Below are 14,291 nucleotides of genomic sequence, written 5' to 3' on the forward strand. Positions count from 1 at the left end.
ACTGAAATCTTAGCTGTTTCCCTACTACATTTTATTCCAGAAATTACCCTCTACGTAATGTAAAACACAGCAGGTGTTTCTAAGCTGTTAGAAACTGACTAGAAACAGTTTTAAAGTCTTTGTTGTTACCTTTGAGGATAAATTATTTCACAGTACAAGCTGCTATTGAAGTCAGTGAAGACTTGTTATAAGAGTCTTTTGTTAAAACCTTTGCTTGTTAAGAATATATAATTACTTCAATAGCCATATTCTGAGCACATGGCACTTTAACTACCTAACAGTTTATGTTTCTGCAGGGCTGTGGTGCCAGGATCTTGAGTGTTCAAGATCACAGGTGTTTATACCTGTATGGCCATTCTCCCTATCAGATTTTCCATTTATGTTTTTTTTATGAGCAATAGAAAAGCAAATGTAGGAACACCATTCTAAAATTTTTATTTTATAACAGAGGAGATTATGTCACTTTTTTTTACAGTTTCTAAAATGTCTTAGGCCCCTTTCACGCGGGGAGAACAATTGGGTCCACCTGTCCATTTTTTTAGGTGGACCCGTTCAGACCTTCCATTGCCCTGGAGCTGCAGACGTAAATGGACATGTGTAAAACAGACCGATGGGGTATTCATTCCCCATCCATCTGGCAGGATGGATGAGAGTTCGATGGAAACGAACAGGCAGTCCATTTCTATCTGACCGCCCATAGGAGAAAGTTGGCTGTGTCCGTGTCCACTCTACATAAGCGAAGTGGACACAGACCTGTCTTCCTTCTGCTGAGCAGGGATCATCGGACAGATTCCCCGCTGAGCAGGCAGATCAGCTGGCGGAGTCCGCCTGTGTTACAAAGCAATAATGTTACTCTGTATCTTTTCTATTTTTGCAGGGATCTAAAGGATCTAGAGGAGCAACCGGAAGAAGAGGAGATACAGGGCCTAGAGTACGTATAAGTCCATCTAATTGTTATCCTCATGTTTTTATAATAAACGTTGGATCAATTATTTGTTAACCAGTAGTTTCCAACAAGTGAGACAATTTGCTTGATATATGAACGTTTCAAATCTTCTTGTTATTATTAAATTATTGATATTGTGTACGCATCTTTACCTTGCATCCAGCATACAAAACATAAATCATTAAATTCATTCATTCATGGTACATATGCTGATAACCAGTATTTCACAGAATTAGGCATTTTTAAATGAAACCTTAACACAGAACCTCAAATCTATATATCCACCTAGCAACATCTACCTGTCTTGAGGTATGTGAAGGTTTGGATTATAAAATAAAACACCTGGGTCCGAAACATATATACGTAACACTAGTGTAGCACCCTCCTAGGTAGATGCTAGGTAAAAGCATTGTTTACTCCATCTGTTTATCAGGGGAGCCTGATCAGTAGTTTTGCCTGTTACATGTGTCCATGTGTGATTCACTTGGTCTGAGGGAGTGTCCCCACTGTGTCCAAAAAGGGAGCATGTTGGACAGTGGAGGAAACCCAGTCAGTGACACACAGGCTTTTGTGGCTGTCCCAGTGGGTTGGCACAACAGTGGTACATCCCAGGATAGGTCATAAAAGCCAGGAGCACATGTGACAGGGTTTCTTTGGGCAGTAAGCCAGGTCCCAGGAGGAGGGTGACACTGTCTCTCCTCCTGTCAGCGAGGAAGGTGGTCACAGGCAGTCAGCCTAGTGAGCCAAAGTGTGGTGCTGAGCCAGGAGGGCCAGAGGATACTGACTGTGGAGCAAGTGGCAGAGTAACCTGAGAAAAAACAGTGTCCGTGATATCAGGGAGCTTGCCAGGGGTCTGCCAAGGAAGGGGACCACTCCGGTGAGAGTTAGTGGACAGGGGGCTAGCACACACAGCAAGCGAGAAAGTGGGTGTCAAGTTGGGACCCTGAAAAGTAACTTTAAAAGGAGCATATTGAGCTATCTTCACTTCTGTGGCAAGGTGAAGCAGTGGCCTTCCCGCTTACACTACAGCTAGTTGTCCTCAACATTGTGCATAGTTCAAGTTGGAGTATCCCACTCATCCCTTCTCCCATCCAAGTTCTAAAATAAAACACAAAAAAACAAATCCCCTGAACGGTTCATTGTCTGAGCCAAGTCTTAAAGTGATACGTTTTATAGACTGTTGCTATGGGTAACCCAGGGGAATCCAATCTCAGCAGCTCCCTAGGGGGCAGTGCTACACTAGCGAAGAATATACTATTAGTGCCTAATCAGATAACATTCTTCCAGTGCGCGAACTTGTGCATGAAATTGTTATGAAAAAATAGCCAGAAGTCAACATTAGAATAACCGTGCACTTATAGGATGGTCAGTTGTATTTTAAAAAAGACTTGCGACAATTGAGTACTGTCGATGATATTTTTTTTATTTGCACTAACATACAATTTTTTAGGACAAGCTTTCGGGGTATGTCCCTTTCATCAAGGTCCAAGCAATACTGTATCATGGACAGTACTCAATTGTCTCTGTCGCAAGTGCACTAATACGGCTAAAATCACCCCAAGCAAAAAAGAGCTGCACTTTTATAGGTTGTTTATATGAGGCTTGTACTGTTGATGGAAATATCAGACACTTTTTAGGAGGAATGTAAAAAATGAACACAGCTCCTCATCATGATGGAATGGCCTAAATGGAAGGTTTGTTATGACACTGTAAGAGATGTTGCATTTTAAAATACTGTATGTAGTTTGCTTTGTGTTAAAGTGGTTGTAAACAAAGTTTCTTTTTAAATATCAAACCTCTCTAAACTTACCTGCTCTGTGCAATGGAATTGCACAGAGTAGCCCTGAACCTTCTCTTCTCAGGTACTCCGCCAGTGCTGCTGGCTCCTCCTGTCTGTCCAGTGCCTCCATGGGAAACTGCTTCCTGTGGGGGCATTAGTGCGTGCTCGCTCCTGAACCCTGCTGCTGCATCTATTGACACAGACAGCTGGACTCCCCCCCCCCTCCCCGCGCTCCTTTGTCACTGGCTTTAAATGACAGCACTGGGAGTCAATAGCTGCCGGTGCACCAGCAAAGCCAGGGAGACACAGAAGAGAGGCGAGAGAAGAGCTGCAGACGTGCACAGTGCTGGATCGAGCCAAAATCAGTGCCTAAACATTTTTTTACCTTGCAAGGAATGCATTCAGGTGAAAAAATATTTAGGCTTTAGAACCACTTTAAAGAACTCAAGGTGTATGCAGTTGCCTGGAGTAATCAGAATGAAAAAATATGGTGGTATATTTGAGGGTAATGGCATCTTTTTTTGCAGGCCGCTTTTAGAACTGCAACATAATCTTCTGAGATGACTCTTATCAATAATGGACATAATGGCCTTGCATGCACCCTGTTAGTACATTCTACTGCAAATGCATGAATTGTATTTTAGCCAGTTGACCTCAGATTTCTTGGGACTATATTATTATACTTTGCTCCTGAGGTTTTCTTCCTTTTGTTGCAATATTTTAGCCAATAACTAAATAGAGGATATCTTAAGCAGCCCATAGATAATTTGATTTTCTTTCCTTCCACCACGGGTGCATGTAGAAAAATCTGACAGGCTGGTTGTACCCAAATCAATTGATGAATCAATTCAGGTGCAAACAGCCTGCCCATATATAGATTGAACCTTGGCTGGTCTCTGCCAAGTTTCAATCTATGTATAGCCAGCTTTAGATGTGGGAGGGTTAAGTTGATTTTTAAAGGTGGCAAAGCAGCCCTTCATTTACAATACCCTTTCACGAGGTGCTTGCATGTCTGGACACAAGAGATAAAGGTCCACCCATCAATAAAGGAACTAGCATTGAAGGGTTTTAAGAAGAAATTAGGATGTCAGGGGAATTCAGATGCAATCTGGATCATAAAAGTTATGCTGTCTCTCATTTTATGTGCCATAATATATACCCATACATCACTTGTAGATATGTGGATAAGTATACCCTATATCGAAAGTGTTGGGTGGAGGGTAGAGCAAAAGGGATATAGTGGCTACTATGAATGCCCTTAGCATTAAGGATAAATAACTGTAGAATCTGACTGCATATAATTACACAAGTATTCCTTTGAACCTTTCTCCTTAGGGGGACCCAGGTTCTGATGGTGATGAAGGTCCTTCTGGCTACACAGGAGACATCGTAAGTACAGGATTATGTAAACGTTCAATACAAATTATATTGCTTGACAGTAAACAATACTACACAACATTGTAGAATATTTTACTACTGCAAAAAGAAATACCACTATATTTTAGTGCCTAATCTTTCATTTTAAATGGATTAAACTAAGGTTTTTTTGCAAGCAACTAGAACGGCTAACTTATTATAATATCATGCTGTTATATATGGGAATTAGGGAAGTGTTTAAGGGGCACTACTACTGGACAGGTGTTTGCACCAAACTGGAGAAGTCTTTTTGGACAAGATAACCACCCACCGGTTGTTAAGAAACTCTCCGCTATCTTGTGTCATTCACCTGGCCTGAGGCCTGCTCATGACATCCCCAGCCTTAATATTTGAGAATAAAGGAATTTCCACACATAAATGCATTTCTCACACTTAACTGTAGCTTTTTTCATAACATATCACATTGACATACTAGCAGAATCTTCAGCGCGAAATTCCACATACAAAGTTAAGGGCCATACACACTATAAGATTTTCTGAAGACTTTTTCCTTCAGATTTACCTTTTCTATGTAGTGCAAGGGCCTGCCAGATTGCATACAAATTGAAAGTGTTTAGGTTTGACCTCATATTATATGGTTTTGGTAAATCTAAAGGAAAAAGTCTTCAGAAAATCTTATAGTTTGTATGGCCCATTAGACATTCCGTAGCAGTTGCAAAGCACAAGTACACATCATTCCTCTCCTGGGGAGCACTCCAGAGTTGGGAACACGTTCCTTTGTAGACTAATGGGCCATACACACTATAAGATTTTCTGAAGACTTTTTCCTTTAGATTTACCAAAACCATATATTATGAGGTCAAACCTAAACACTTTCAATTTGTATGCAATCTGGCAGGCCCTTGCACTACATAGAAAAGGTAAATCTGAAGTAAATCTAACCACAAAAGTTGGATAGTGTGTATACAGCTTAAGTCCACAGCATTAAGCTTCCATCACCAAATCAGAGGCTTTTTCCACTTTTCTTCACCTGGTGATCCTTCTAGTAAAATATTTCCTATCCTTAGGTAATTCACTCACTATGCTGTGCCCATATAGGAACAATGTTGTGAACCTAGGCAGATTTTTTCTGATTCAAACTACAGAACACCTCCCAATTTCCTCTCCATATTTCAGGAAGAGGTGTTCTGTAATCCGCAGCCGTGAACTAGTCAGTGCTGATAATACTGCTTGGGATTTCTGTCCATCACAGGCAAAGTGCACAGGAATTTAGACACTCACTGGTTTGGTATATATTATGTATTTACAACATCTGTAAAATACAAAACATTGGGAAATGTGTATGTACTGAATGTTTTTATTTTTTTTATTTTTTTGCCTTAACGTACAATCTAAGGACAGTGGTACTTTGTAAATCAATAATTTATGTCCCAGTCCCAATTGCTAGTTGCACATCTACAACCACTGGTATACAATATAGCTGTGGCAAGCTGGATGGTCATCCTGTCACTTACTCCCCTATTCTGAAGAAATAGTAGCTTTCAAACATTGCACTGAAGATATTTGTACCTGGGCTATGAAGAGCTGGTAAATGGGACATTAAGAACTGATCTGCATGACGATACACATTGTCTTTGAATTATATTTAAAACCTTTTGTTTTAGATTTGTTGCAAAAGAGATGTCATTAAAATACTTTCTGTCATTAAAAGACAGATAATAAATATGTTCTTTTTTTTTTTTTTTTTTTTTAAGACAGTACTGCAACACTAGAGCCACTTTAACTAAACAGAACCAAACTATATTCTTAATTTATAAAAATGATTATTTTTTATAATGCCATCCCTCATTTCTGCAGTTCTGAGTACATTGTAACCAAGTTTATGATTGACATGGAAGCACAGTGTTTAAAAGCAGAAAGTAGTCAAATATCATAAAACATCATGTATTAGATGCCTATAATAGTATATAGAACAATGGTACCAACTTCCAGAAAATTGTCAATGTGAAAAATGGGATAAAGGGGTAAGTGGGACCTCAAACTCCCCAATTATAGAGGTACTCACTAGGGAAAGGGGAATGGGAATAACGAGTATACTGGATTTTTGGGTACCGGTATCTTGGTTAATTAATATATCTTAGATAACTTTGTTAAAAAGGTATAGCTTTATTTAATATAAAAGACAATAAACAAATATTGGTTTACAGCAATATGACATACATCACATACAACTGACACAATTAGTGTCCGCTAAAAATTACTTGGGATGTGAAGAATAGCCGGAATATCTCCACAGTTTTCTCTACATGTTTCGCGGACTACGCCGCTTCTTCAGGAGAATATAACAATACATTTCTATCACAGTCTGGAGAATAAGACAAAGAATTAATCAACATCAAAAAAATATATATGACCAAAGAATGAGAGGTCTTTGTAGTACCAGAGGGAAGAGCAGAATCACCAAATACTCTCACCGGCGGGTATGTTAATTATGATGTATAATGATGTATGAATTAGAAACGTTACTATATCAAATGAATATGTATACATATATAGAAGAAAAACCCCAAAAGGGGAAGACAGAGAGAAGGAAAGGGGAGGGGGGGGGGGGAGAAAGGGGAGGGGGAAGGGAAGGAGAGGAAGGAAAAAAAAATAATTGTGTCAGTTGTATGTGATGTATGTCATATTGCTGTAAACCAATATTTGTTTATTGTCTTTTATATTTAATAAAGCTATACCTTTTTAACAAACTTATCTAAGATATATTAATTAACCAAGATACCGGTACCCAAAAATCCAGTATACTCGTTATTCCCATTCCCCTTTCCCCAGTGAGTACCTCTATAATTGGGGAGTTTGAGGTCCCACTTACCCCTTTATCCCATTTTTCACATCATAAAACATCAGTATCTAACATTTTGGGTTACCTACACCAAATTGGCATACCATTGTTCCCTTTAATTGTGTCAGTTTTGTTTATGTTCTCTATTTAATTCTTTTTGAAGGGATTCATTGGTATTCCTGGAGAAAAAGGTGTACAAGGCATACCAGGAACAAAGGTAAAAAAATGTGTGCAAAATGTTTGTATAAATTATTCGGGGAGAATACTGATAAATAAATCTAAGCAGAAATTGTAAGTAACAAGCATTACGTTCAGCAACATTGACAAATAATTTATAGAGTGTCAAAGAGCATTTTAAAAGTCCTGCAAAAAGGCTTCACAAAAACAAAGAATCTGATCTTAAAATGGAACGCCCTCTATACCACTTAAAGTGGTGGTAAAGGTGTATTATTAACTTGTACCTACAGGTAAGCTTATATTAAGGATTACCTTTAGGTACTGTGAATATCTTCTAAACTTGTGCCATTTAGAAGATAATCACAGAGGCTGCAGCTGGTGATGTCACAGGCGCATGCACAGTAGCTATGCATTCAGGGCACATTGAGTGTGCCGTCAATGTAGAGAACGATGAGCTGCGATTGGGACCCCTATGCACAGGGCTGATGTCATTGTGGTTTACTTGCTCAAACGGATGGAACGTGCAAACCCAGAAGGAAGACTAGGGCGAAGATAGAAGCGATGCCAGCGATGACAGTGCATTGCTGGATGGCTCCACTTAAAAGGTACGTTTGCCATAATGTGGTGCATACTAGCTGTTTATAATTAGAGAGAGACTAAAAAAGTACATACCTTGACACCGTAAAGCTTTTACTGCCATTTTTTACTGTAACCAAAATTCACCTGTGCTTCAGCTTGGTCAGGCACAAAAAAAAGTTAAGTTACCAGAAATGGCTACAGTAAACCAGTAGAAGGAAACATAACAGATGACCCTGGTGTCATATCGTACTCGCAATATATAGATATGGGTTATTGACCACACACATCTAACACTAACTATTTTAGGATGGGCTTGTTATTGACAGTAGCCATCAAACGCTGAGGTATTTTAGGAATAACCCAAATAACATCAAGTGAAGCACTTCATAAATTACAAAAACATTATTTTTGTTAAGTAACTTCAAAACGTAGTTCATGTCACAGAAGGAATTTCTGTCATGTAGTGTGGGGGTCTGGTATCATCACAGTTATCTACTTCTAAAACTAATGAGGGAAATAGAGGGAAGAAGCACACCTTCTTCAGCAACTCAGCTTTGCTGTAATTTCATATTTAATTCTGCCTGCTGCTGAATGTCAGCTAGGCAAGTAATCAGTTCTGGGATAAGGTTTGTTATAATGACGCTGTGGAAGGGATAGAAGCTGAAATTAATCTTTAATTTTACAACACCATCACTGATCGCAGTGGTGAGGGGCGGTGGGAGGTAGTCCCCCTTTCTGCAGCTACAGCCATTATCCTTGTATAACTACCTCCCCCAAAGGGGGTATATATACATAAACTGGACTGGAAGTGGTTAAGGTCGGCGTGCACATTTTCATTCAGAGTATGTTCACAGTGGCACCTATTTAGAACTCCTATGTGCACTGTATATTATTTAAATGCCCTGAGCATGTTGGCATGTCTGAGTGTCTGGGGTGTGACTAGGACATGAAGTCATAAATCACAGTAATTTACAGGAAGTTTTAATAAAGCACTGTCCATTTAGACAGTCCTTTACATATTATTCATTCACATCAATCGCATGCATACATACATGGAAACATGTAAAATGATATATTGACAAGTGCTGGTCAATCCAAGTCCTCTAACATAAATATATATATATCTATATATATATATATATAGATATATATATTGTAAGGGATTAGCTCGGTGGCGGGTGTGGATGACCCCTTGGGGGGTGCGTTTTCCCAGAGAGGTAGCCGACAAGTGCTTGCAAACAAACAGTGTGGTTTATTAAATGGTGTTTTCTTCACCAGGCTGTATGCAGCAAAACATCCAAAATAAAATAAAACAGAAAATAAATCCTTGCCTCTGTGGCCACAACTGGAACCTGCCTAAGTGTCTGTCTCCAACCTACCGTCGGGCAGACTTCCTTGTCCTACAGCGGACACTCAATAGTCCTTTTATAATAGCTTCCCAGGGCAACACAGTCCTTTGTTTCTTTCACATCAACAGTTTGTCTTCTCACCTTTGAGACGTATTCACCCTTGGTTACCGTCCCGGGCACACATCACTCCGGGGGGTCTTCTCCCAGGCCCACACATCCTGTCGGGAGGCACACGCTGACTGTCCTCCTGCTCCCAGCCCACATGGCTTCAGGATGCAGCTTCTGGAGGCAGCAAACAATAGGAATTTCTCTGAACAAATTATAGAGCCTTAACTCCCTCATTCTGAACAGGTGAAGGCCTTTCAACTTCCTGCTGGCTAGCTCTGTAGCCAACACCCTAAATTAATTAATGGACTTTCTAAATCAGGTAGAAATGTATCTCCTTCCTGTGACTACATTCCCAGATTTAGCTGACTTCCTGTTACATACCCCCCCCTCTTGTTTCAACCCTAGGGTTGGGACACAGATTTCCAGGCACGCATGTGTCAAGCACTGCTGACTCACTGATAAGCCTCCTATTATCCTCAAGCTTCCGGATGAAACTGTTTTGTCATCTTCATTGACGGATTTCTCATAAATGCCACACAGTTTGTCTCTCATCTCATATACACATTCTTCAACTGCATTTTTGGCATCATTTCGCTCCTTCTCGTTTCTGTCATCTTCATTGACAGCTTTCTCATAAATGTCAGACAGCTTGTCCCTCATAACCGTCTGTCCAATCCACCATGGAGGACCGTGATCCATAGGCAACTCAATTGGGCTAGTCTTAATGTCTTCAACATTCTTAAGACGCCTCTCTCTGCAATCCATAAATGTTTTCCACAAAACTTTGAGAACCTTTGCTTCACTAAGCTTTGTTCCAAGTAGGGACTCTTGACATCCCTCTGTGACTTGAGTTGCCTCTCCATACAGCTGTACACAATCATTGACTTTTTGTTGTAAAAGGGAATGATCTTCCTTCTTGAGCTTTGCTTGCTCTAAGATGCTGTGCAGAGGATTTTCCAATTGAGACAACAGGCTGTCACACATTTCTTCAAAGTGACCCCTGTTCCTTTTCCCAGAGATATCAATATCATTCAAACATTTCATATTCATAGGCAGATCTGAAGCATTTGCACTCATCAACTTCTTAAACTTTTCGCCCTCCTGAGCGAGTCGCAGTAAAGGCCTACTACTTGATTTGATATTCAGTTTATATTTCTTGCCAAACTCTTCACAGAAGTAGCCAACCAGAACATCATCAACTTTCCTTCCACCAACATAGGGGTCAAAGGCAACAACACAGTTGAACCCAGCGATCTGGGTGGTATCCATTATAGACCTCCTCTCTGCATCAGTGAAGAAGCATGGAACTGCAACACATTCTTTTACAGGTTTCTTCAATGCACTTTCTGCTGAACTATTTGACCGCTCAAGGTCACCTAGTTCTTTTTCTCTATCTGAATTCCACATGGAATGCATCTCAAGATCACGATCAAACTTCTGCCACCCGTCTTTCACCAGTTCCATTTTGGAAACACTCCCTGAAAGGCACTTATTCATTTGCTTCACGTTTTCACCAACAGCCTTAGTTTTCTCCACTAGGTTTTCAGCCTGAACTGAGAAATCACCACATTTCTTACTCAGCTCCTTTGTTTGCTGAAGTTCTAATGATACATTTTCCAATGCTTGAAGTTTTTGAAGGAACGGTTTATTCCAAAGGGGTGATTCAAGCCACATGTCGTCACATTTCTGAGGCTCACTCAGGACAGACCCCAAAACACTGATCCTTTTAAAAACTGCATCAGGCACACTATCCCCTCTTTGGGACAGATCCTCTGTTGCCTGGAATTCCTCTTCCAGTTCCTGCAACGGAATCTTCATCTCTTCTACTTGTTGTTCTAAGGCTCGCTTAGACTTTTCTAGCTCCTGAACGCTTTTCACAACATCATCCTTGGAGCTGACCAATTCTTCCATTTCTGTACGCAGCTGTTTAACACTTTCTAGTTCAGCCTTACACTCTAGAGCTTCCTCCAAAGAGCGAGCCAAGAACAGGGCTTTGCTCTCGTTATCACGCACCTCCGTTTCTGCACGTGCGCGTTCTTCTGCATATTTTGCAGACACAGTCTTCTCTTCACCAAGCATCTGATCAAACTTCTTTTTCACATCTTCAACACACTGTAATGAACCAACGCTTTCTTCCATGCGTTTTTTCATATCCGCTATCTGAGCTTGCAATGTTGCGACTTGCTCTGATAGGTTTTTCTTTGCTTCCGCCTCCTCTTTTAATTGTTCCAGGAAGCCATTTTTCTCATCTTCCATTTGTTTGAGCTTTGTGCTAAAACTCAGCCTTTGACACCTCTCTTCCTGTAAGAGTTCCTGCGTGTCTTGCAGCTGCGATTCCAAGATAGAAAAATCTTCCGCAATTTCTCTAGATTTTCTGTCTGCTTGAGAAAGCTGATTTGTAACATTGTCCAACTCAACCTGCAGTCGGTTTGCCTTCTCTGACAGCTTAGCACACAATCGGTCACCTTCTGACACCTTGACTTGCGATTCCAGAAGCTGTGCCTCTACTTTTTTTCTCTTGTGTTCAGACTCTCCTTTTCCCTGCATAAGAGCTTTCACCTCACTGGCTAGCATCTGGGAATAAGAATGTAATTCTGCCACACAGGCTTCTTTCTCCTTTAACTGCTGCTGGACACGTTGGGCTTCCCCTTTCCAACTTTCACAGTCCGCACGCCATTCATCTACCACATTGCTCAAAGTAGTGAGCTCATACACAGTACTCAGTAATTTAGCCTCTCTTTCACTTTTCTCGTTGTCGCTGAGAGACAATGTCGTTTTCAGAGCGACATTCTGTTCCTGCGACTCCTGCAGGTCTATTTTTGTAGCTCCCAAAGACTGAAGACTTTTTTCCAGCTGATTACGCAACTCCAACATATCAGCCATACTTTGCTTCTGCAAAGTCTGAATTTCACTTTCCTTTTCCATGAGGATGGTATCTTTCTCCATTATAGTCTCTCTGCGTTTTTGCAACTCGACCAAAAGAAGAGCAGTGGATTCTTCCCACTGTGACACATGAGACTTGAGTAGTTCATTCGTTTCCTGCAAGTTTCTATGCTCCATTTTAAGCAATTCCAAGGCTTGTTCCTTTTCTTCCATTTTCCGTTGCAAGGCATCCAACTCAGCCCTGCACACATACTCGGTTTCCTCCAAACCGATGGCCTCCATTGGCTGCTGGCGTCTCTGTTTCCAGCCTGCCATGCTCTCTTGATGAGCCTTTTGTTGAGCTGCAAAGCTCTGCTGAAAATCCGCATTTGCCTGCTGTTGAGCTGCATTTGCTTGCTGTTGAGCTGCATTTGATATAATCAGATGTTTCAACATCTCCTCCATTTTGAGTTTACTTTTCATCTGAGCACACTGCGTCTCCATAGCGGTTTCATCAGTGTTGCTAGGGACAACAACCTTCCTCTTTAGTAGACTCTCTTTAGGCATGGATGGGGCTGGTTCAGACGGCAACATCCCCTCCATCCATAGAATCCGGTCTCTCATTTCATCTATCTTTGCATTTTTCAGGCGTTTGGACCGCCCCATCTTCAATAACTCCACAAACAAATTTTTCACAGTCCAGCAAAAAATTTTCAGACCACTGTCTCTTTAACACATGTAGTTTTTCTCTCTCTTGCAAGATCTCTTTTCCTGCACACACAGTTTGTGCAGTCACTTGCACCAGACACAACAAAGTTCAAATAATTTTGAGACCGCTGTCTCTTTAAAACACTTTTTTTTTTTTTTTTTTTTCTGTCAGGATCTTCTCTCCTGCACACATAGATTGTGCAATCTCATGCACCAGATAAAGTTCATCAAACATTTGCACTTCCTTGCAGGGATCTCTGCTTATGCCCACTGCATACCTCCACCATATGTAAGGGATTAGCTCGGTGGCGGGTGTGGATGACCCCTTGGGGGGTGCGTTTTCCCAGAGAGGTAGCCGACAAGTGCTTGCAAACAAACAGTGTGGTTTATTAAATGGTGTTTTCTTCACCAGGCTGTATGCAGCAAAACATCCAAAATAAAATAAAACAGAAAATAAATCCTTGCCTCTGTGGCCACAACTGGAACCTGCCTAAGTGTCTGTCTCCAACCTACCGTCGGGCAGACTTCCTTGTCCTACAGCGGACACTCAATAGTCCTTTTATAATAGCTTCCCAGGGCAACACAGTCCTTTGTTTCTTTCACATCAACAGTTTGTCTTCTCACCTTTGAGACGTATTCACCCTTGGTTACCGTCCCGGGCACACATCACTCCGGGGGGTCTTCTCCCAGGCCCACACATCCTGTCGGGAGGCACACGCTGACTGTCCTCCTGCTCCCAGCCCACATGGCTTCAGGATGCAGCTTCTGGAGGCAGCAAACAATAGGAATTTCTCTGAACAAATTATAGAGCCTTAACTCCCTCATTCTGAACAGGTGAAGGCCTTTCAACTTCCTGCTGGCTAGCTCTGTAGCCAACACCCTAAATTAATTAATGGACTTTCTAAATCAGGTAGAAATGTATCTCCTTCCTGTGACTACATTCCCAGATTTAGCTGACTTCCTGTTACAATATATATATATATATATATATATACAGTATATAAAACCTGTCCATAAAAGGGGATTAGCACAGGCACATCAGACTAGTATTCTAATACTGGTCCTTCAGGGCCCTTTTTAGACCAACTTAGTCCTGTATGCACACGTTGTGCTACCCCCAGAGGAGTTGCTGCTCCAAGTTATAACTCCCTGTGTACTTGAACCCAACAACCACGATACACCAAAAAATTGAGGTGGCTTCTTTCAAATAAGGTATAAGCCCTTATAAATGGTAGTACTTTGCTCAGACTGTGTGATCAACATGAACTGTTAGTAACACCTAATAACCTAGATTACAAGTAAGAATTTTCCTAAATTATTTTGCCCTACAGGGTGAACCTGGTCTTACAGGGCCGCAAGGACAGTCTGGAGAGAAAGGAGATGAGGTGAGTAGAATGAACAATAAAGGTTAGGTTACAAAGAAAAAAAAATATACTATTTAAACTTACAATCTAGGATGTTAACCCTTTTTTGCTCATCTAACATGGTTTTGCAACCTTGCCACCTCAAATTATTTTTTCTTCAGTGTATCATATCTTCTTATCTTCAGTCTATAGTAGTTGA

The 14,291-nt window shown here is 40.9% G+C and overlaps 1 protein-coding gene across 1 annotated transcript in view; it reads left to right on the forward strand.

The window, feature by feature from the left end:
- The window catches only part of LOC309556510 (uncharacterized protein), a gene marked incomplete at its 5' end in the record, with an annotated part of 148,846 nt that overhangs the window by 80,102 nt on the left and 54,453 nt on the right, over nucleotides 1-14,291 (forward strand). Inside the window, 4 exons of the mRNA XM_082258959.1 lie at nucleotides 878-931; nucleotides 4,062-4,115; nucleotides 7,109-7,162; nucleotides 14,060-14,113. Coding sequence (XP_082115085.1) covers nucleotides 878-931; nucleotides 4,062-4,115; nucleotides 7,109-7,162; nucleotides 14,060-14,113 — 216 coding nt within the window. The remainder of the gene's footprint in view (nucleotides 1-877; nucleotides 932-4,061; nucleotides 4,116-7,108; nucleotides 7,163-14,059; nucleotides 14,114-14,291) is intronic.

This window comes from Pelophylax lessonae, assembly GCF_965119305.1.
Source record: "Pelophylax lessonae genome assembly, chromosome: 5".
NCBI classification, from domain to species: Eukaryota; Metazoa; Chordata; class Amphibia; order Anura; family Ranidae; genus Pelophylax; species Pelophylax lessonae.